At 41.4% G+C, this 25972-nt stretch overlaps 1 protein-coding gene across 1 annotated transcript in view; it reads right to left on the minus strand.

Moving 5' to 3' along the window:
- The window catches only part of LOC137282661 (uncharacterized), a 40087-nt gene extending 17818 nt beyond the window's left edge, over nt 1–22269 (minus strand). Inside the window, exon 1 of the mRNA XM_067814449.1 lies at nt 21711–22269. Coding sequence (XP_067670550.1) covers nt 21711–21769 — 59 coding nt within the window. The 5' untranslated portion in view covers nt 21770–22269. The remainder of the gene's footprint in view (nt 1–21710) is intronic.
- Between the last annotated feature and the right edge of the window lie 3703 nt (nt 22270–25972).

The following is a 25972-nucleotide window of genomic DNA, read 5'->3' on the forward strand; positions in this document are numbered from 1 at the left end:
GGTCAGGGTCGTAGTCACTTTTCTTTGTAGCACAATTCACGTTTGAGGTCTCGATGCGGCCCCTGGAATTTTTAATAATTAGATGCTCTTAGACACGATTTTCTGCTTTGAAGGTAAAATGACTACATTTATGTAATCTCCAGTTTTGTATGAAATATTATTTTTCCTGCGACGTTTCACCACTTTTTCATGTTTTATTTTCCTAAATGTTTCCGTGTTAAAAAATATAGCATCTGCCCATGACGTTCTGAACTGAACTTTATAAAGATGTATAGACATATATGTATATAAGCAAAGCAACTGTTTTGTTCAGTTTAAGTATTAATATACAACAGATGTATTTATTGAATTCAGTTAACAGTCCAGATGTCGTTGAGATTGAGTATCTGGTGGCCTCGTACTGTCAGTATCAGCAGCGCATCCAATTCTGACGATTCTATCCCAGAATTTTATTTTTGTATAATATTTTTTTTTTTCCACCGGTCAGTGTTTATTTGTGTACTCATTGCTCTGTGTGCTCTTGTTTATTTTGCCTGTCCTGTCTTTTGCAGTCATGAGGATTCAATACAACCTTTTCTTCTATTTTTATTCGTTAATTATCAGTATGTATTGCAAAATACCCCCTCTCATTATAGGGTTCCGGGTAGTCTATTACATTGCCCTAGATTCCTTACAATAGTTTTAATGGTCGTCGTAATCAGGTTTATTATCTACGAGGGCGAACATAATTATCAGGGTTCATATTTTTCATGCGATGCCCTAGGGTAAAATATAACTTTGTCATGGTGACAGAGGAACCGTGACGTCGTAGCAATTTTTATTTGACGTCACGGTTCCTCTGTGACGTTACCGATATATCTCGCGCTCGCTCGGGAAATAGCAACATTTCGGCATTCGTGTCGCAAACATAGTATAACATGGGTAGTCATACAATATCCTCAATGTAATTAAGTTTATCATTCTGGTACCGACCATCTGTCAGATTGGCTGTCAGCAATCTTTGCGTCATTAAATGAGTGTTGTATCAATACTTTGATGTACAGAAATAATCTGTAACACAACTTCCCCACCTCTCCCTCAGGCTACCCTCGGTCCTGCTGTACTGTACAGGTGTTGCATTTTGCTGGAACCATCGACATCGCAAATGTAGTTCTCCATCAACAACGTCCATATGAAGCAAACGCTCCATTTTTGCACGTGTGTAGATTTTTCCGAAAAAAGTAAACATCGACTTCCCGAATTCAGTTTTAGCGTGGGCATCGACAACGACGATGCCATTGTTGATACAGTTGCGAACTATGTGATAAATGTGACAAAAGCGTATCCCCAATGACGTCATACCCCCGACAGAGACATCGATGCCCCCACGCACCAACATACTAGTATAAACAAAAGAAAAACAACAGACGTCAGACTCACCTTAACAAAATAGATTTATAGATTACTAATCAGCAAAGTAACATTGTTGTGTATAAAATGTTTGGATAGTGGATAGTTGTGATGGATTTCTGACAGCTGTTTGTATCAAAGGTCTCCTGAAGACTGAATGAAACGTTCCGACATAAAGTCCGATAACCTAAGTCCAACTTGACAGCTGACATTGTACAATGGCGTGGAGTCTGGAACACTGCTTATTGTTTGGACAGTGCCGCAGTTGACTTCATACAACACGGATATATGTAAGAAAAATGGGCTTGATTTACACGTTGCGTAAAAGAAATCGAGAGACAATTCGAACATATTTTTGTTGTTTAATATTCCAGGTATATAGCGCGATATGTAAGTAATCTAGTCTGGACAAGATAATTCAGTGATCAACACCAGGAGCATCAATCTAAGCAACTGGGATGCGATGATATGTGTCAACCAAGTCAGCGAGCCTGACCACCCGATCACGTAGTCGCCTTTCACAAAGACTGGTTTCTGAGGGCCAAATCTAATGAGGGCCTTTATTCTCGAAACGCTCGTAGCCCTGAGAATTCTTAACTTTGGTCGTAGCCAATGTGTTAAGAATGGGCTTAGGAACTTCGTGGGGCTACGTACGTTTCGAGAATAGCTAGTCTGGATCTTAACGTTAGGGAAAATATCACCTTTGACAACATACTGACATGACCATGGACGAGAGAGTTTACCCACCCCACGACACTCCGCCGCAGCTTTCATTACATTGTCGTACCTGTGACGTTTGTGTTGTGTCGAACAACGTCTCTCACACAAATCTGATAAAGAAAGTTTAAATATCATGAACGCTTAACACTTTTAAAACAGTGAAAAAAGAACATATTAATATTTCAGAAAATACCACATAGCAACCGCAACGCGACGAATAAATCCCAATCCTTTTAACCTGATAAGGCTCAATGTACCGTACGCATTTACCGCTGCTTGAGTGCCCTTTACCGCAGTTTACTCAAGTCTAATTTGAGCAGAGCAGTGTGCAGAAAATCCATATCACGAAAGCTGACGTCATTAACCTGTGTGCCCACATATCAGAGCAACAGTGGAGTCCAGAAATAATGAAGGGCGATTGTGTTCGACTACGTACCGACAATTTCATTGAAGGGTTAGGGACAATTATAGTAACTGCTGATTTAATGATCTGTGACTAAGCTGTTTGAGTAATAACTGAAATAGGCTGAACTAATTACAGCAGTCTTCTACGAGACATCCCATCAAATTATTGGCCCCATTATCAAAACAAACTTCGCTGATTGAAACTTCTCCAGCACTTACAGCGTTCACACTTAAGTGAAGGCCTGCGATTCATAAATGCCTTGAAATGCTTTAGGGGAATAACATGTGTTGTAGTTAAATTGCAAGTTGTTTTGAAATTGCATAAGTTTATTGTATGTATGGAAAGACAGCGCCAATTAGAAAGTGGTCAAGTGTAACACGTATATTTTGGTCTACACGTTCTCAATGGAGTACAGATTCTAGTTATATACTGTACTTTTTGTAAGTCATAGGCATCATACAGACAGACGATCTAATACACTGTCCCACCATATAGAACCTGTGTGGCCTTGCACGCGCGGGGCACATAATTTGAGAAATGGTGGAAAATCTTCCCCGAGCCAAATGTCAAATGTCAGATATGTTTAAGAGGCTGACAACTTGCACTTCTGCTTAGGAATTTCGGTTTACTGAGAGATGCAAAAACTGATCTTGATGCAAATGTGAAGAATGGATCTTCATTGCTGCAAATCTACACTAGTAATTTTACGATTCTTTTGTAATAATTGCAAACATCATGTGTCAATTCTTTCAGATGCCATGTTTAAATATGATAACAAAATATCCCGAACCCAATATTACATACTTTAAGATGGCATTTACTTTGGAGGCACCAGTAACTTGGTGCAGTCATCACCATTGAGCAGGCATTCACGAAACTGCAGTTCCATCTGTCACGCGATCCTACCATTTATCACATCTGTGAGTGTGTGTTATTGTAAAACGGTGTTAAGGGTGTAAATGTGTGAACATGTTTCGCTTCAATTTGTTACATGTTAGTGTAGTTCATGACATGTGGAACTAAATTTATCCTGGCTTTAAATATTGTATGTGTGGGTGTGGTGTGTGCGTGGGCGCGCGCGTGTGAGCGTGCGTGTGTGTTTCACACTTGGGAAAGGACGTTTTGCATTCATCATTTTCACGACAGTTTCAGTGCGAGAGTTTCAGTGTTTATTTAGGACAAAAAGGGAGTGCGCACCCCTGTTGACCCCACCCCCATACCCATACCCTTTCATTTTCTTCAGAAATATGTTTTTATGACATTTGTAGATTATCATCGTGAACTTTGGCAAAATTAAGTAATACACCAATTGTTTCAACGGAGTGTGTAACTAATCAGATATGAATCACACAATCGGGTGATTGAGATTGTGACTGCGAAGCACGCACAGGGGTAATATGAGGTTCTATCACCCGAACGTAACGTGACGTGACCACCAGTCGATTTGATCCCGTCTAAACCTACTGTCTGCAAACCTGCCCTAACGTATAATTCACTCGTGGATTTCCGTAAAAATAACCTTTAAATCGCTCAAAGGATGGATAACCAACTCTAAACGCCTCCAATTAAATTGTCCGCCTATGCAACTATTCTCCAGAAGGTAATACCACAATCATCACAAAGTTCATCTTACAGATGGCATCAAATGCAATCATTGCAGTCATGCTGAGCCTTTCGGGATTTGATGCTATTCCATAAATGTGTTATAAATCAGAAACGATCGTCACACCAATGCTACAAACAACCAGTTCAGGAGAGATTACTGAGATACACATCTGATCAAGCTGCTGCGTGTGCGACCTTTTGTCGGTGAGCACTGAACATTGGCTGCGATTGTTCTGATGTCATTGTTGCGCGATCTTAAATGTCATGCTGAAGATTCACAACATTAACGTGTATCCAGACAAAATATCAAACTGAAAGTGAATAATGTCTCACTACCGCAACAGTGCTCATGACTGAATGGGTGTCCCGGGTGACGCCCGGTAATCCATCACAGTAAACATAATTATTATTCAGCTGTTAAAAGCAGATCGTTATGAACTGATGATTAACGAGCGCTCAGGTTGCTACACGGCGGACGTTTGTAAACTAGCGTCACAAAAACCGCTCCCATATATTCTTTTGCTCTAAAACAAAACTTAAGCAAAACATGGTAACACTGAATGTTTTATTGTGAAATGCAATCATCCAGCAACAGAATGTAATGGATAACAAGGAGAAAAACAATGCAGCTCGTGGTCTAATGTCATATAAATGACACAGGGGTGCATTATCCAGCACTCGATCACCAATGCAAAATCGATGTTTACAACTTTCTGGCGGCACATCTTGTTCAATACCGGGTGTGGCCGCACCTAGCAGTGATGCAGGCCCAAACCCGGCGTCATACTGAGTAGCTGAGTCATTTGACGTCTTGACGAGGATCCGACGCCATTACTTTTGCATGGCAGCTGCCAAAGCGCTCCTCGTCAGTGGCTGAGTTTCCGAATATGACTTCCCAGTTATTCCCAAAGATGCTCAAGTGGAGATAGATTTTGAGGAGCTGGAACTTGCGTTCGTCAGTAAAGTTCACTTTTCGCCAGTTTCGCTACTGCAAGTGTCGAACAGTCATGTCACGACAACGTCTTGCCATTGAAAGGTCGATAGGCACGGAGACCATGAATGCGGGTTCGTCTGGCCACGGTGTGTCGGCAGACTGGATGTCGAATGTTGTTGGTGCTGGATGACGTCACAGTGACGTATCAATTCCTCAAGAGAAACAGACGTAAATACCGGTCCCCTTTTGGGTTAGTGACCTTCAGTATACCATGCAGTACGGCCAGTCTGTCGTGGACGTGTGACAAGTCATCCGACGGTGGATTTGCAGCATCCCATGGACCTAGCCATGGTCCATGTCTGTTCCATCTGTAACAAACCGATTCCCGTCTCCACCTGCTCTGGTGTTAAACGAGGCATGTTCCTGGTTGTCAACCGATTAAAATAAGAATCGTCAGCTTTTATACCCTAATTTGGTACGGGTAGCTTTGTGCATAGTTTTCGTTTTATCCGTGTAGCTTCGTTCTTTTTCACAAAATATTAAATGCAAGTGCATTTGGGCTCTGGGAATAGACATGTTGTGTCGAGGGATGTGCTTTTCTTTATTTTCAAACACACTGACAATTATTTTGACAATTTACGTTTTTATTTTGGTGACGTTTATTTTGTCCGCTAGTTTAATTAATCGAACTTGGACCAGACACTCCAGTGAATGAAACCTTGAATGTTGTATAAGAATCTGGGTTTCTGTGACCCCCATCAAACAAGCCAGCAAGACTGACAACAGATCCCATCGATGGTCTCTTGCTACAGCATGGGGTCTTTGGGACCAGTTCTCAGCTATAGTCCAGCTCTATGACAACGATCTATAAATATTGGAGTAGACAATCCAGTGACGAAGATTAAGAACCTGGATTAATTTCATGAACCACGTCAGCAGGCCGACCACTGGTCCCGTTGTGCTCTTGCTACAACACCGGTTGCAGGGAACAGACAATAGGCAGAATCGATAGTGCAACGCCACAACAACGGTCTGTAAATAATTGATTATAGACCAAACAATACAGTGACTGACACAATGATCAACATAAGTGGGATACAACAGTTGGTCAAAGCCAATTCAAAGAGCCAGGCCACCCGATTATGTTTGTCTCTGAAGCGACGAGCATTGGAAGACAAATAATAACCCGGACGGTCACGTGTTAACATCATGCTGATGTCCGTTGGACGACTCTGCTGGGGAAAATGTTTATAATGATTGATATACACTAAATAATTGAGGTAATTACAAGATTACTCTAATGCTGATAGAACAGCGTTTTGTCTCACGGGAGGTGTTTGTCCAGCAAGCGACCATTGACAACAATAGTCATGCTGTTCTCTGACATACACGATCAAGAACGTGGTGGCTTATCAATGGAAAGCTTTTCAAAAGCGTGAATATTTTAGACGCTGAAATTGAAGACAGATGTTATTGCAACGCTGTTGGTTAGCTTTCCGAGGCGAGACCGCAGTGTCCGAACGGGATCCTCATGCACCTGACTTAAGCACTCCTGTATCGACTTCTGTTCGTAGATTAAATATTTACCTCCATAATCTGTTTCCCCAAACAGCTGAAGCCAAACGTTCTAACATTTCTCATGTACAATTTAAAGCAGGTATCCGCTTAATAGTTTTGTTAAATCGATTTCATTGATCTACTTTGAAATGTTATTTGTTAAGAAGTGGTTCATTACAAAATTCAATGCTAGTTATCCTGTGGTTCGACTTTGAATGGGTGTTTCCAAGGCCGTTGTATTTGTTTACCCGATCATGAACCTTCCATGGGAACGACCCGGAATGTCATTTATGTATATGCAAGGTCAAGAACATTTTACCTGTCTAAAGATGTCAGAGCTCTCAGAATACAATGCAAACACGCGAACGTATGTAACAAAGCTCGTTGTGAGACCACCAGATAGCCAATCTTCTTCCATGTTTCGTCAGAAGGCGGTGGCCGAGGGAGTGATTAAGGCGTCACGGATTCGACTGCCGACATGGGTAGAATGTGTGATGCCTATTTCTGGTGTTTAGTCTTTCTGATGACACTGCTGGAATACAGCTACAAACTGGCAACGTGTATTGGTATTTGTTTTGACTGTGCATTTGCGATGCGAAGTATATATTCGAATGTAAAATGTATGTGCTAATCCTTCATTTATGGGAAGTGGTGATGCTAATTTTAAAGGGGTCACCAATTTTGTTCTGGGGCGTTCAGGAGATGCTATTGCTTTGTACATGACATGCGGGTGGGATGCGGGTGAGGGTAGGATGGGTCACTTGCTTCGTGTGTATATATACTTGCACGTGCCCGCACACATACAAACAGTTATCCATAAAACAAGACCTTGGGCATAACAGACCCAAACGCACTATTGCTAAGATGCAATACATTATTGGGACGAAGGATGTTCAAAGGGATGACCAATTGGATAAGGTCTGCACTGGTGGAAAAAGACCTCATCTTCAGTACTACAAAGCTACGGTTAGTTTCTACGTTCAGAGAATTTGTTTGTTGAAGTTTCTAGAAAACGATTGTAAAACGACTCCCCTAGAGAACATTTTACTCGTCTATCTGACTTATTCTGCTAATAAACTGTAATAGACTGCAATCAAGGGTAGTATATTCGTCAAAGGGTTGCGTACCTTGACCCCCGCCGGGATCCTGTAATGGTTGAAATGTTGACACTAAGTGACTTGTTCATAACACCACTCATGCCTGTCACTGTAGCAACAGACATACAATGAACAACAAAAGAAACGCAGTTTTTGTAAAATCGAAATCTCATAAAAGAAAGCGTTCAAGTTTATGTCTACTATTTAAAAACCTGGCAAAACGTCAGAGTTGCGCTTCTTTTGCTGTTCAGTATATTACATTACCCATGCTTACATGACATTCGCTTGTGTGCGAGAAATCGTGTGCATTACGTGTCCTGCGACAATGTAAGCACGGTATAGAATTAATACTTTTCTGCTCTTTCATACATTAATATATTAATATTCATCAAGTATAATTCCAGCCAGATCTCGATATGTTACGATTGTGGTATGATTACGTATCCCAAGAGAGTGTCAGTGACACCAGTTCGTCGTTTGATTCAACAAAAAGCAATATGTAATAAAGGGACCTTTCGATGTTCCGTGATGCTAAAATATCTTTCGGAGAAATTAAAAAAAACAAACTATTTTTCGTTTTACAAATAATGTATTCAGGGAGAAATCACATTCAGTAATGATATTTGTTTCGATATCGCCTTCATTCTTGCAACAGAACATGCTCTGGTCGGTCAGGCCGTTAATGATGATGACGTTATTTAGTCAAGGCCACTTATTCAGGATTCTTAATCCTGATAGTTCATTTTACGGAGGGCCTGTGATGGTCCCGGGGTAGAATAGGCCTTCAGCAACCCATGCTTGTTATAAAAGGCGAATATCCTTGTCGTAAGAGGCGACTAACGGGATCGAGTCAGACTCGTTGTCTTGTTTGTCACGTGCCATCAATTCCCAATTGCGCAAACCCATGCTCATGTTGTTGATCACTGGATTGTCTGGTCCAGACCGCCGCCATAGAGCTGGAATATTGTTAAGTGCGGCGTGAAACTAAACTCACTCACCCACTCACTCACCCACTCACTTATTTTACCGAGGTTATTATCATCACATGTTCACTACCTGCGGGATCGAGTGCACAGTCTCGCCGACCAGGTTAACACATGCCGTCGTTTCCTAATTGCTTATATCGATGCTCATGATCTCAATCATTTGATTGTATGATCCAGACTCGATTTCCAGACAGTCGTCATGTAGTTGAAATATTTCTGAGTACGTCTTAAACAACGTCTGTAACAGCCTCTGTACAGCCAAGACTATTTCAATACCAATAGTGCACGCTTTAGTTGTAATGCTGGAAGAACGATGACCAGATACAAGAAGACAAAGCTGTATAGGGATCGTGCAAGGCTATTGTCAACTATTGAGCTAGCCCCCCACTGCTGTACGTCCTCATTAAACCCCCAACTAGAAGCAAATATTGTTTACCAATCACGTTGTATTCACCACACTGAAACCAGTCACAATTATTTATCATCGATTAAACACATGTTCCGTGAGACAAATGCTCACTGCCTGTGTTTCGCTAGGAAGTCTCCGACATCCGCTAGTTATATGGATGTATTCAATATCAGGTTACAGACTTGTGGTAAGAACAGATGCAGTGGGGCCTGTCTAATGGCGTCTCAATGTAGTTGCATGCGTGGAAAGATTCATGTACAGGAATGGAGGTGGAAGTCATTGAGACGGATCTAGACCTGTAACGTGCACAGGGACTGGGGTCATTTTTGACGGATCTGGACGGGAGGTCAGTGGAGCAGAATGTTGACAGGTCGGATCTAGACGTGTAACGTGCACAGTGACTGGATGTTGCTTCAGACGACATACAGGGAATCGCCTTGACAGATGGACCACTGGTTCCGCGACAGGGAGTCTTGTGATCGTGACAGACGCTGTTCCTATCTGTTCCACAGTGACGTGGCAGGGGGTACATGACAACGTGACATAGAGGCACAGAGACAGGGCTGGATGTGGGGAGGGGGAAATGAAATGACAGAGTAACGTGACTCGGACGTCATGTGACGTGACAGAGGCATAGTGACGATGGCTACTGAGGACACGAGACCATGGAAACGTTACAGGAGTAACTTCGACCAAGAGTTCACGGGACCAAGGAACCTCACTTCAACCTTTAAAAGGGTACTGGGATAGAGAGGCCACCATTAGTCGTACTAACAGCTTTTAACAATCACATAGGGGACAGCAGAGTGTATTGCAGTGCTTCCGACCGAGTATGGAAAGTCTGACGTCTAAACCGTTTCTTGTCCCATTGAAGGGGACAGTCGTACAGCCAGTGTTCCCCGTTCAGAATTCAAGGTTATATTACTAGAAAACACATTCTGGGTGTAACTTTCCGATCCACAAAACGTTCGTAGCGCTACGACGTTCGTAAGCCTAATATGATGAACTATAGAGTTACGACAGGCCGTAACATTACGAATGCTTTAGTCTGATTGATTTCCTTCCTATTTTTCAGTGTAGCGCCAGCGCAGCATATACACAAACCCAGACTGCGATCTGATTGGCTATATAATCATTTCTGTGTTCTGAGTGGCTGTATAATCAGGTCGTAAATGACATGTCAGTGTAGCAAAAGTGCAGTGCAACCAGAGAACCAGGCCGCGATCTGATTAAAGACGTACTGATTGGTTGAATGGAAGGTCGACGGTGACCTGTGCTGGCGTTTCAGTATTCGGGCTAGCACAACATATGAACAAAACCAGGCTGCGATATGGCAAGCGACGTTCTAATTGGTAGAATGAAAGATCGCGAAGAAGTGACGAGGACATGGAATGTCTTCAGTTCTTTGTGTAGCAATAGCGAGCTCCAAGATCTGATCTAAATGACACTGACACTTCTAAAAGGCTACGTACATTATCAGAAGTATAGGTCATATGTCACCTTGACAACCCAAAGGGAACTAACAACAGTGAAGTGTCGATTTACTAAAGTGCTCTAATGGCTACCAATGTCCCTCTTAATGATAGCGTCTATTCACATCACCCAAATGTTCAGCGGCTGAATTCTTATATCAACATGACATATATAAATGACTATAAAGCGTAGTGTGGATGGTATGGAATATTGTGTTTCACATTGGCATTTCTCACTACACGTCAAGCGTGAGATCTGTGGGTATTGTTTACTCATCAAACAACATTTATCGGAAAGGAATAATCTAATGTCAAAATCACATCAGAACAATTGTGTGAATACAATGGAGGTGCCATGTCAACTAAGGATAAAAACTGTGTGAATAATTATGCAACAGTTTGCGTAAACAGCTACAGAGTGTACACGTATCTAGGGTGACATATAGGAACATAATCACAGGTGTGGACAATAATTATGCATTGTGTTTATCAAAATAATGTTATAGCAGGTTGTGTGAACAATTATTATCACGGAAACATCAAAAGAGTATTATGAATGTTTTTGTGAAGAATTATCTCATTGTGAATTATGTGCACTTGGATATGGAAAGACATGCATTTCTGTCTTATTCACCAAGAGCAAGAAATTTCTACTTGTTAGCAATCGTTTATATTACTTCTGGGTGCATAGAAAACATTTAGTTTCGTTTGTGGAATCTCTTTCTCCCAAACAAAATTTTATAATTTTAATGGGACACTTTTTTGTGGTATTTTGTTTATGATGAAAACACTTTCAGTGAATAAAATATGTTATTTAAGGAGCATGTCAAAAAATAAACCTAAAATATATCATTGGTAGCCGTCCCTAGAATGTATCTCTGTGGCGCCCAATGTCAAACTAAAGTTTCAAATAAAGTTGTCATACTCAAAGATACATGTCTACAAATTCATAATATGATGCTTTATGTTGGCAGTGTGCCAATTGCAAATTATTGCAAACTCCTTATGGATTCACTTTATATTTCACTCTTTAGGATTTCAAAGTCTAACCATCTGTTAAATGGGCCTAAATAATACACTGACGTTATAAAAAAAACTACACACCTGGTGCTTTGGAATTATTTGATAAAGAACATACATTTCGACAAATGTTTTCAGTATAACCTACAAGCATTGTGTACGTGCAAAAAATCACTTACAAAAACACAATGGTATACGTTTCTGTGAGGCACATCTGAAGATTGGGATCTGAATTCTAAAAGATTATCCTGGTTCCACATCCAGCAAGGTGCCTGGATGCTCTGTCGTAGAGTTATTGACAGTTGCATCTGCTTGGACACCTTCTATGATATAGATGTTCAAGGGTCACCTGGACTCCTTTGTCAAACAAACTAGGGGTTCCATCCAAAATAACTGAGGGTCCATTTTCTAGCATCGTAATGCTGAAGCGTTTGATCAACGCTCTGCATTCTCTTTCATAGGAACTAATTCTAATGGTGGTTTCAGATAACGTATTTTCTGGTGAAGAGTCCACATTCATATTTCGTCAAAAGGAATCAGTAGTTTGGAGATAAAGGTTTCGAGTACTATGTCTTGACAAAAGATAGACCATATCCCTTCCGCAATTCCAGGTATCAATGAACAAGTACTAACATACTTAAATTTGAAACTTGAGATAAAACATCGCTAGACACCAATAATATCCTACTGTTCTGACTGGGATTGTTTTATGCAGGAGTTACGATTACCTTCAGAATTTGAAAACATATGTGATGAAATGATTGGAAGACTCTTGGCTTAATTTATGAGAAAGATAACATTCCAACAATGAGACAATGATTTAGCTGTAGAGATCAACGTCACGGAAGGTTTCTGATCGCAAAAAGTTTGTTAAAAATATTGTTGTTAAACTAAACCCCAATATACAGCTCGGTGTCATACATAACATCTGAAAATTCTGTCCATATGTTTGTTAACATCTCAGGCAGCAAACTCCCAGTGAAAGTGGCGTGTAAGTGATCGAGTCTTGACCAAACAGTCCAGTGACTGTGATCATGAGTACCAATCTGGGTAACTGAGATACAATGTCTTGCATCGTGGTTGGTGAATTGGAAACCCGATCTTGACGACCATTACGCGAATGGAAAACCTTTACGAAGCAGAATGTCATTAGTCTTTTGCAGACTTGTTTCTCGAACTGAAATGTGTGCTCTCTCATTGACGTTGTTTTGTTTGCCATGTGATCAGTTTGAGGGCGGTTCTTTACTTAAGTGTATTAACAATATCTGCTGCACAGCTCAGATGGACTGGCTACATGTGTTGTACGTTTCGGTCTTGTCTGTGAGCGCACCAAAATGGTGCCTTTGGAATGTGAAGTAAGCATGTGGTCTACCAACAGTAGTAGCAGTAGTAGTAGAAGTAGCAGCAGCAGCAGTAGTAGTAGTGGTGGTGGTGGTGGTGGTAGTGGTACTGGTGGTGGTAGTGGTACTGGTGGTGGTGGTAGTGGTACTGGTGGTGGTGCTGGTGGTGCTAATCGATATTGATATTATTATTAGTTTTGTTTAGTGTATTGCTTAATGTTTTACTTGCAATATTCCAGTTTCATGGCAACGGTCTGGACCCGACAAATCAGTGATCAACAGTGAGCATCTATCTATGCAGTGGCGATACAACTCCATCAGACAATCGAGTCTGCACGCCCTCGATGGTGGCCTCTTAATCATAGATTGCTGGATGTGGTTAGTAGCAGTAGTAGTAGAGATAGTAGAAGTAGTAGTAGTAGTAGTAGTAGTAGTAGTAGTAGTAGTAGTAGGCATATCCCTATCATCTCTAAAGTGTATACTACTGTGTTTCAAATTAATCATATACCATGTACATTGTGAACAAAGTGTATTTTAACTTCTTCTGAAATTATATTTTGATATAGATCCTTGATTCGTTACATTTATTAAATTGATAACATTAATGGATCATGTATAGATTCCACTTAATTACTTTCCCAGAAACGTGGAACAAAAACGGAGTTTTTCCCACATGGAATCATGTTAAAAAAGCTCTCTGATGTCACTCGGAAACTCGAAGAACCACAGCAGCATGACTGACGATGCTTTCAGGCTTTCACCAGGATATCTGACTGTTATGCCAGAGCGAGATTCCGTGACGTATGAAAAAAGAAATAATGAGGGCCATTGAAGCTCGACAGGCAGTCAGGCAGCTGGTAGGTTGCTTACAGCATGGTGATGACGCATTTACATTGTACCTGAACTTTAATGACACTTGACATTTGCAAATACATCTTCTGAAACTAATACTACGATAGGAACTCATTTAACTGCTGTAACTAAGCGCGGTATGTGTTAAAATGCATTATTTACCTGTCGTAAGAGAAAGGGGAGATAACTGTGCAGTTACTTGTATTGCTGGACCTGAACCGTGACTCTATCAACATACATGGATAATGAAACCGCCACATGTGTGGTGGGGGCAGCGTGGAATAAGTGTTTCAACCCTGTGCATGTTACATGAAATCGATAAATCGATTTGTGGCGTATCATCTGTACAGAGATCAAGAAAACTGTACGTCCCAGGCAGTGTTGTCAGCAATGATGCGATGGTCGTTAGTTCGAATCCAAGATTTGGTCTAATTGTGTGCTTGGGTTGGTTTCTTCCAAAGCTGTGAGTTTCACAGAAGCGGACTGCACTTAGAGTGCCAGGAGGTGATTGGCCTTCGTGCCAAAGGAACTGATTTGCCTTAGTGTACAAAAACTGATTGGCTTTATGTTCCAGGCACTGACTGGCCTTGGTGTTCCAGGCACTGACTGGCATGTATTGTACCAGGAAGTGACTGGCACGTATTGTACCAGAAACTGATTGGCCTTAGCGTACCAGGTACTGAATGGCACGTAGTGTACCAGGAACTAACCGGCATGTACTGTACCAGGAACTGACCGGCATGTATTGTACCAGGAACTGACTGGACCGCAGTAGAGTGCGAACCGACTAACCTTAGTTTAGAAGTTGATTAGCATCTGTGTTACAGGTACTGACTGGCCTTAGTGTGCCAGGAACTGACTGGCCTTAGTGTACCAGGAACTGACTGACCTTAGTGTACCAGGAACTGACTGGCCTTAGTGTACCAGGAACTGACTGGTCTTAGTGTAGTGCGACCTGACTGGCATGTATTGTACCATGGAAGTGACTGGCCTTAGTATACAAGGATGTCAAGAGCCTTCATCTGTACAGGAGCGGATCGGGATTAGTCTACTAGGAACTGGTGGTCGAGGAAATATTTGGCCTTAGTGTATCAGGTGCTGAATGGTTTTAATTCACTAGCAGCTGATCATTCACAGTATTCACAGGGTTTTGTCGGAATCAGCGCGCCAGGAGCTGCCCGCTGGTCACGTCTCCGGACAAGCACAAATCGCTGAAGACAAATTCTAGCCTCCTGACCCGAATCATTGCGGGAAAATATAACAACAAGGACTGGTTGTTAACCGGAGCCCATTATTTCTGTCACTGTTGAATCAGAAATGAAACTCACAGGATGTCTTTTTGACTTAAATTTCACAATTATTGTCACGTAGATTCGAAATTGTGGTTAGAATATTGATCAGTTAAAGCCTTCGCTCGTCACAACGAAGACCCCGTTCGATCCCCACATGGGCACAAGGTGTGAAGCCCGTTGCTGATGTGTGATATTACTGAAATAAAGCTAAAAGCCGCTTAAAATTAAACTCACTCATACTTGTAAAGAAGGACCATTTCAGTTCATAAACTCATCTATAACTGGATGTTAATATCATTATTGACCATACATTAACCATAGTTCGGCGCCTTTGGGTATAATTTCATAGCTTGTAGATAAATAATTTACAACGTCATATCAACCGAGATGTGTGTTTTTGTGTTGTCTGTCAACGAACATGATCCTATTGACCACTTGTCGGACTTATCAATTCACAATAGTCTGTTAAATCGGTGACATTGTGTGCTGGACATTAGGTGCCCTCCCTGTGAGCATGTTTTCTAAACTTATGAGAAATAGAACTGAACTAGATGTGCAATGCTAATCATTGTATATGTTACGAGTGACTACCTTTCAAATGAGAACGTGTCTCCTTGGTGGATCAGGGCCCACTTGCACAAAGCGATCTTAACGCTACAATGATTGTAACTCCCATTCTCCAACATAGGATTAAAAATAGTAGTAGCGCTAAGATCGCTTTGTGCAACTGGGCCCTGGATCGCAACCTACAACTGACGTCAGCACCAAAGAAAAGTAGTTTCATGTATTGATTCAATCATGAATAAAGCATTGTAATGAATACAGTTATCCAGGTATTGATAGTATATATGTTCTGATATGCGTCAAGGAAGGTATTTTTTGATTGTTGATAAATAGACGTTTGATACTTTGATGAGTATTTTACTTTTGATGTCTTTTGCGTTATTTTGAGTCTTTTTGAAAAGGACAGATGGAATCACAGCTTTGTCATGAACTGAAACACTCGCAAACCTGTCACAGTTATATAGAGCAGTAAATTACAGAGGTTTTGTTGTGTTCATCCGTCTCCCGGCAACAATTACTATATTTGAGATTACTTATTTTCGAATATAGACACATTAGAGTCTATATCGAAACGTCTATGGTTGACGTAGATGATTGACCGTTCCACGTGTTGCTGCCACTTTGTCAAAGCATCTACCACCAAACATTACGGTTCATGTTTTGGACACAGTGATCGGATATGCAGACTGTGATCGAACGATACACACACACACACACACACACACACACACACACACACACACACACACACACACACACACACACACACACACACACACACACACACACACACACACAGCCACACACACACACACAGCCACACACAGCCACACACAGCCACACACATAGCTACAGTGATTGGGTTAGGTTTACAATCCAGTGATCAACAGCATGAGCATCCATCTAAGCATCTGGGAACCGACTAAGTCACACATCCCGTTAGTTGCCTCTTACGACAAGCATAGTCGTCTTTTATGGCAAGTATGGGTTGCTGAAGGCCTATTCGACCACGGGCCTTCACGGGTCCTATAAAGACAGTGCAACGCACACACGTGTACACACAATACACAACACCACACACTCAACAATACATACAGCAACAGACACAGCTAGACAGACAGCAACATACACCTTCATACACACACTATACATACATAGACTCCGTGATAGACGTTATCGTGAAATGTGGAATTCAATGAAAATTTGCTTTTAATAACATTCGTCGCTGAACAAAATTACCTTTCTCATGCCATTCGATCGGTCCATCTATATGTAGTTGCATACACATATCTTTCTGATTAATATGGTGCCAAGATATATATTTACTACAAACAAAAGGTGAAAAGGTCATGCACACTCTAAGGTAAATGTAACTCTTTGTCTGCTTAATGGACACTTTTAAACGACATTTGGGAGCAAGCAGTGAGGCAATGATTAAATATTCATTGAGTTTGAGTGAAATGATACATTGTCAAAACAGCGGAAATACGGGTGTTGAAACACACCAACAAAATGTTTGATTCAAACTCCAGAACACAACTGCCTGCTGCATAGGGAAGATAGATTTCCCTATTCTCTTCATGAACATGTTTCTGACGAAACATGCTTACATGAACACGAATGAAACAATGCTACCTATATGCAGTCTGTGAAAATGGATCAAATTTGCAGTCGTGAGAACCTCGAAGCGTTAAACATACTGACTGGGTGGCCAAAGGTACCTTTGCACAAAAACGAGTACCATTCTACAACCAGTGAGACTTTCACATGGCTGTTCCTTTAACATTAGGTATCGACAATTAACATTCAGCTTCCGTCCTGTGGTCAGCGTGGCATGTTAGATCATAAAAGGTCAGCCAAATGGACACTGACATTCACGCAGTCGTCTTTGGCGACCGAGTGGGTTTCGTTTTAGTGCACTCCGCAACATTCCAGCTTACATGACGGCGGTCTGCAAATAATCGAGTCTGAAATACAATCCAGAGCATCGGTCTGGCAACTGGGAACCAATGATATTTGTCAAGCAAGTCAGTGAGCCTGACCACCCGATCCCGCCAGTCGCTTATTTTGACAAGCATAGTCGCTTTTAGCTGAAGACCAGTCTTCTTAGAACGCACGGTTTATAATCACATGAATTTCACTATGAGAACTGTCAAAAGAGGTCCGTATGACTTTTACTCATAACACGCCCATTACTTAACACTGGAAACCTAACTATGAAGTGAATTCACCAGTAAATGAGTGAGTGAGTGACTTCAAACAGAAGAAATCTTTGCTCCTCAGAGTAGACATGCTTGGGATTTATTTTGGTATTCGTTTAGGATATAGGACAAGGTTAAGGACCCAAATATTTCGAGTTAAAAGATTTGATTATGTTGTCACTTGCCTGAATGCATGCCATTAGGAAATTATTTACACAGAATTGGAGAATGTCATTGGCGATGTCATTTCATATACATTTGGCCATGTGTGTGAGAGAGGAGAGGAGGGGAGAAAGAGAAAGAGAGAGTGAGGGATAGAAAGAGAGAGAGAAAGAGATGGAGAGAGAGAATCCTCATCAGTAAAATATAGCTTCCGCACTGTTACAAGATGTAACCTGTTCACCTACATGGAAGCAAGTGTTACAGCACATCAGAAAAGCCAGCTCTTACCGATTTAATTACTGACGGAGCTGTAACTGTTCCATTGATAAAATCTGGTCCTGTATAAGATGAATGTGCTTGTATGGTTTTCATTGCCACTCGTCCAAGAACAGATATGACACGACACACATTAGTGTCTGTGATATGGGATAGATACAGCCAACAAGCAACGTTCCGCCCATCGAAACGCATGTTTCCGTAGGTATTCAATTGGCACTGTTTCTGTATAAGAAACGTGGCAGAGAGAAGTAGGGGGTACCAAGAAACCTTTCCTGTTTTCTAAGGTGGATATTCAGCCTGTCCAGAAGCAGGAGAAGGAAATTATTGTTACAGATTTGATGTGTGCTCCCCACCTGAAACCACCGAGAAGCCGATATTCGCATCATACTCCATGTTCATCATACTCCATGTTCATCATACTCCATGTTCATCATACTCCATGTTCATCATGTTGCAGAACATGACCATGGAAGGATGATGCTACGAACAGTAGCTGCAGATGCTGTAGTGCTTGTTGTTACGGTCGATAGTCTCCCATATCATATTATATTTCATCACCTGCAAAACATGGCGGCCAAATGTGCACGTACATTTCAAACGCTCGTTATAAGGACCTCGGATAATACGTACATTTCAAACGCTCGTTATAAGGACCTCGGATAATACGTACATTTCTCACATGGTTAAATATGGAAAATATGCTACTCCTCATTTTAAAGGAATACCCTCGTCACTTACACGCAGTCTAATGCGCATGCAACACCAAAGCGATACCTAGGAAACAAGATTGTCAGCATTTAATGTATAGTATGTACAGAAACTCAGCTGATGGTCTGAGCTGTTTCCCTCTATCCATCGAGTAACAGCTGAGCGAGTTGGAGTTCAGTTCGTTCATTCAGTCATCTGGAAAGCCTTGGAAAACTAACGCGGATGAAGACGATTAGGTCTTTGGTGGAGCTTGTAAACAGGCGCACAGTCAAAACTAATGATCGATAGCACAATCGGTCCAGCCTTGGATTCGAGGCAACCAGCTTCATGTCCTGTTCCGGAGGAGAAAGCGCCTACACACAATACGCTGAGCTATTGGTGAACAGCTGGTTTGTCTACGTCAAACATTCTTCCATGTTGGCAACAACTGACTCTCTATGTCCAAACAAAGATAGATCTTATACCGTTGATCATATTTCTTGACATTTCTTCGGGTTTTTTTACCTCCTCGATATAAAAGAGTAATTATCGCAAATGCAAGATCCGTCGTGTCTGGATCGAATCTCAAAAAGGATCAATGATAAGTGGGTTTGTCCGTTCTGTACGAAGCACCAATCCCATGTTTAATGACCTGCATCCCATAGAGCCTTTACACTGTGACATGACTGTTCAAGTCAGTCAAACACAACGGACACTTCTGCGTATTACAATCGAAAGCAACGCAGTTTGAAGCATCTCATATTACCACAGGGTAGCAAGAGATTCACAACGTTTGCACCAACGGCGCTGAAACACAGTCGTCACTAAAATGACGGATCTGTCCCGCAAATCTGTCAGCGCAGAGATAAGGTGATCATAAGCACCATAGTCAATACAGAATTATGCTTTTTTACACGTCGTTACAGCTCCCTGAACGTCATTTCTTCTTCTGCGTCATCCTTGACCTTAACATCTACTTCAAGGTCATATGTATTACACTTGCGTCATATGTATTACATACAGCAATCATGGGTTGCTGAAGATCTATTTCACCCCGGTCCTTCACGGGTCAAAATGTAAATTGAACAGCACGGAAAAGGCAAGTTTCGAAGAGATGAAATCTCATAAAAGTAACGTTCATGTTTACGTCTTCTGTTTCAAAGCTTGGCAAAAACCCGGACTTGCGTTTCTTTTTCTCTTCATTATATTTAATTCTTCTTATAGCCTACACAAATAATGTTACAAATTGTACAGACATTGAACGCATTTACATATTGCGTATACGACACATGGCGTACTAAACGCCAAGATTTGGGAGAGGTTATCATACGTTGCAAAAATGTGCATTGATAATTTATAGATCGAATATGAAAAAGACAATATCGATTGCAGCATGATGGAAATCCAGTCCTTGTGGTGTTATGATAATAATCTTATTTCCAGAGGAGATTTATTGCACACATTTGGCGATATATATGCCTAATAAATATATAATTAGATTTTGTGTTCAGTTGATAAATACCATAACTTAAGCACACAAATCATTGCTTGATTAGAACTGCGCCAATGAAGGGAAAAAATGGACCCCCCACGTTACAGCGCAAATATTGTGCAATTCTACACACACACACACACGCGCACGCACGCACGCACGCACAGACACACAGACAGACACACACATGCACACTCACACATACAGATACACACACGCGCGCGCGCGTGCCTGTGTGAGTAGATTTTTAGGTATAGTTAAGTTGATGTTTTCTGTAGTTGTATTGTTATTGTATTGGCTAGTGAGTAAGTTTAGGTTTACACCGCTTTACAAGCATACGTTGCACTGGTAAGATGATGGACAAGAACTACATCCAAGGTGGGTAATCTGACACTGACCTTGACACGGATTTACGACAGAATGGCGTCGACTTACGCTTAAATGTCATGACCCATGTTTCGCTTTGCGATAAACATGTGAATGATTCAATTGCTGAACGTACCACGTTCATATCAACGGTCAAAGCTGGGGTATTACGTCTTAGGTCTGCCGATCAGAATGACAAATAGAACAATAATCTGAACAGCCGTTTCGTCCCTTGCGTCGTGCTACAATCGTTAAAATTATGCAATCCTTAAACAAAGCTAAAAGTTTTCGGCAATTCAATAGAATACAAATCCTAGTTAAAAAATGCTTAACTGTTAGTTGGAGACATGCACATTCGTGTGTAATCATTCACAGATCAGTCAGGCGTGCCCGGTGGACCAAATGTCAGATGAATGAAACTTCACGCTGAAAAGATTGCCTCATTCATAAATTTTAATACCACTTGCCCACGCTAAGTATACTCAATACATAAATGATGTCCAACTGTCTAGTGTTTGCTGTCTGTGTAGAAAGAGGCGGAGCGCTATCTTTGTCAAACCATGGTAACATAGCAACGTCTACCGTTTTGTTTTATATTAACGAGAGACAATGCAAGGATATCGTCGAAGTCGAATCTGCTGTGAGGTCTTAGTAGTAAGCCTTCTTTTCTTACAAGAAAACAACCGAATCTTGAATACAAAGTAGAATGCTGTGACTACGATTGAAGAATCTACGACAAAGTTGATGCTATCCGACCGTCGTTTAAAGAGCACGCACACACAAACACAAACAAACACACAAACAAACGCGATTAGAACATGATAAATACATGGAGACCGTTTGAAAAAAAGAAAAAGACAGGTGACCAAAAATGTCTTACCTTGTGACGATCTTTTCGTCCTTTCCCGGCTTCTTCAACCTGAAGAACATAGCACACATGACTGTATGTTCAGTAAACTGGCTTTATATATATCCCGTGAATATCTTGGTGAATTGCCACCAAATGTCACTGACAAGAAGGAGGTATGACCCAAACAACTGATTTCACACCGTGTCCTCGAAACGGACCTGTCCGCTTGCCTGTCGTTCTGGTGTCGTCTGCCCGTTCACCTGTCGTCTGCTCCGTCCTCCGAGATCTTCACAAGTCCAGGCTTAGCGGACGGTGACACTGTGCCAGTCAGTTCTAACGCACACTGTATGTATTGATTCATTCGAGACGTGTTGGGACAGTTTGAAGCCTCAGTAACATAAGCGCGAACCACCCGTAAATTGGACCAGAAGAGTTTAAGACATGGAAACAAGGGGACGTAAGCGCTGTGTAATGTGGGTATGTGGGCTAACGATTTCAGTGTCTAGTACCCGATTCCAAGACATCGACCCGCAGTGACAGCGGTAAACAGCAGTGGCAGTCAGATGTCTAGCAATAGTCACTGAATATTGACGCAAAAGAAGGAACTATTCGTAAATATGCCGACGGTAGTGTATTTGCCCACATTTGATCCAGAACGTTGATTTTTGGGTAAAGCACGGGTGGGCACTGTCTACTTGTGATAGAACCTTAACTAGTCGATGGTGGAGAGTTGTATTGTCTGTCGTTGCTGGGCATCGGTGATGAAAAGATTCATCAATGTCATTCAAGGGTGTTCTCTGTTCTTTAAGTGTAGAAAATGGATGTACAGAAAACTAAATATACGATATTTGCTTCCGATCAAAGTTGGACAAGCATAAGATTCGACAACTCCTGGGCAGTAGATTATCTTGTTATCTTGTTGATATAGATTACTCTCTGTAAAGTTGTTGACAAACTGCACGTTACCAGCTACGACAATATGATTATTTATAATTAGCATTTATAAGTATACAGTCATTATATTCATCAGTTCAAGTGGCAGAGTTTGCTTCAATGAGTGTTCCGGTTCAATTCTCCATGTACTCATTTGTCCATAAATCAACATGGAGGTGGGTTGAGGTGAAATGCGATTTAACTTTGCACAAACTATTCGGGGTGGAAACAGCGAGTGACAACTGCCGGGTTTGTACATCCACCTCATTTAGATACCATGCAGGTCGACATGAATACCAGCTCGTTTAAAACATACAATAAAACCCCTTGGTTAATTTTTTTTGTTTACAATTTCCATAAACATCATGTGTTGGCCAATTTCCGAGTGTTATTGAGTATTTAAAGCACGGGAATATTTCTATTGTAAACCACTGTCACTGTGTTCTGTAATCTGATTGTTGAAAAACATGATCAAACGGGATTTGCTTCTCGGAACCTGCAAGACTATTCGCTGCGTATTGACACGCAGAAACATCGCAAACAATTGTTTTGTTGTGTCATCAACAGTGGTGGCGTGATTCAAATCATATCGTGAAGTAAAGTCAGAATGAGGTCACAAATGAGCAGCTCCAGATGCTACCATGGGTACCAGTTGAAACGGGCAGCTGATGACACTTCGCTGCTGTACCCGTACTCACTGTAAACTGGTGCAGACAGTGAAACCGTTTAGTTTACTTTTTTGTTTACAATGTCGATAATGGGAATATTTCATTTGAAACCTCCGGTTGATGCCGTCGGTTTCAAAAGTATAAATACTCAATAACACCCAGAAATTGGCCAACACATGATGTACATCTCCTAACTGACTGTAGACTTCGTTTGATGTCCAGCATCTTGGCGCCATGCAGCCACCACGATCCACTTTTCTATGGTGTCTTTTAGTGTAGTGCGTCCATGGTGTCGTCAAACAACGCTTCCTCTTCAGAAAGACGTTCTAACATGTCATATTTGGAATTACACTTTCTTTGTAAAGTACAAACTCTTTTTGGTTGTGTCCCATCCGGCACCTAATCGCTAGGACACAAAGCCAGCCGCCTAATTCGCTTAGCCACCGCGACTTATACAAACACGAAAGTCGGACAACTGGTAGTTTAGACTGCGTGCGCCTCTCTGATAAGTGTAAACTAGCACGGCTCCCAAGGCCGAAAGCTATGATTACACAATGCCATTTAGAAAGTGGTCAAATGTAACATATGTAATATGTGGAACTACTCTTTCTTTGTAATGTACACATTCTCGTACTTCTCAGGTTGAGTCCCAGCCAGCGTAATTACAAATTACATTTTCTTTTCCAAGTATGACATATCTTACATTTGACCACTTATTACATGTATTGTGTAATCATAGAAAGACGTTCTGTCCACGGATCTGACGGATGCTTTGCACGATTTTATTAAATACTCATCGTTTCCCGTGCATGCTGATCGAGTATTGGTACTCAATGCATCCACATTTTGCATCCACCTCCTGTGTGTAACGTATGTTCGTAACGCATTATGCCTTCTTAAGAGTCTGCCAATAACACATTTTATAGGGTTTTTGTCCTTGCAGTTCTGTAATGCTGTCCTGAGTAGCGTCAAGGAAAAGCTACTTTTTTTTGCTACTACCAGATTTAGGCTAGCGGAAAGCAGGACGTGTTTACCATGCTCGCGAACAGACATCCCTTCATATAATCTTCACATTTACTGTTCCTTATACATTGAACGGAATTTGTTTCTCAGGATAATGAAGTCTAGGTAATCTTTTGCTATGATATTCTGTGTTTATACACTGCCAATTCCTTGGCGTGTATTACAACATATTTGGTTCCAGTTTCAGAGTGTGAATGACGTTATACAGTTTTGAGTTCTTATGTATCCCATAAAGGTTTTATGTCTACATAAAACAGTTGAGTGAATGAAATACGTTTAAGAAGTAAACTGACAAGCAAAAGAAAGTACACAGGTTCTGTTTCGTCCAATAAGATAAAATAACAAACCCCTTTGATGAAATAGAAAATGTATGTTGAAGCGCTGGAAGGTCAAGGTCATTCCACCCAGAGGTCGGGAGGCCCATATGACACCAGCATGAAGACGTCTTGTCACTGCGAATCGGCTACCGAAGGATTTGGCTGCTGATGACGTCACCGTCAACATTCGGTTGCGTAAGTGAATAACCCACAGAGAGCGATCCTCGTGGGGTGCTGGGACTCTAAGAAGATCACTTCTGGGTCGATCACATGTGTAGCCTGTCATACTGAAACGGAATTTACGACGTGATGCCCAGCGATTCGAGTCATCGGGAGTTGACTGTATACCTTTTATGTAATAATACAGCTTTGTTGTTGACATTGCATAGAGGAAAATCAGAAACTCACACCAAGTATGAATATCAAACGATGCATTTTCTAGTGCGTAATATGGTGACTGTCGCTGTTGCACGTCCATGCACGTACGTACACGTCGTACAAATATCATGGTAGATTCTGCGCCATGCCTGAAAAAAATGTCTTCACTTCTAGTACAGTGCATATTATGCTTCACTTGTGAGACAGAGCAGGTTATGCTTCACTTGTGAGTCAGTGCAGGTTATGCTTAACTCACTTCTGATACAATTATGAAAAGTATGAAGGAAATCTGAGGCTGTGCTTAAGTCATTCATAGCTATGCAAACAATAATCTGGTTACTCCGAGAACCTTTTACCAGCACGCTTATTCTCGTGGCATAGCGTTATAAGACTGTCATCATTCTTAAGCCAAAATACGACTGTGCTTGTCGTAAGAGGCGACTAAAGGGATCGAGTAGTCAGGTTAGATGACTTGGTTGACACATGTCATCGGTTCCCAATTGTGCAGATCGGTGTCCATGCTGTTTATCGCTGGATTGTGTGGTCCAGACTCGATTAGTTACAGATCGCCGCCATATAGCTGGAATATTGCTGAGTGCGGCGTAAAACTAAACTCACTCACTCACTCATTCTTAAGCATGCAGGAACCTCAACGTGGATCCCATTTCTATACATGCAATGACGTCATAGCAGCAGTTTGGACGGTCAAAAGAAAGGGTCGGAGGGTACTATCTTGAAATGTTGCATTATTTTAGAGAACTTAGGATAATGCGCTCTATATGATGCTGAAAGCAAGAAATTATAAAACAGGTGCACCAAGTCGTTTAAGGCACGGTAATTCGCCGCGAAGAGCTGCGTCCCATGGGCACGTCCAAAATGTTCATGTGATCGCAAACCATTCAGCACCATCGCCTTGTTCGCGGGTTTCAGGAACTGTTTGAACGTCCTGACCGTCATTTCAGGCTACCCGCCC

This window comes from Haliotis asinina, chromosome 4 (assembly GCF_037392515.1).
Source record: "Haliotis asinina isolate JCU_RB_2024 chromosome 4, JCU_Hal_asi_v2, whole genome shotgun sequence".
Lineage (NCBI taxonomy): Eukaryota > Metazoa > Mollusca > Gastropoda > Lepetellida > Haliotidae > Haliotis > Haliotis asinina.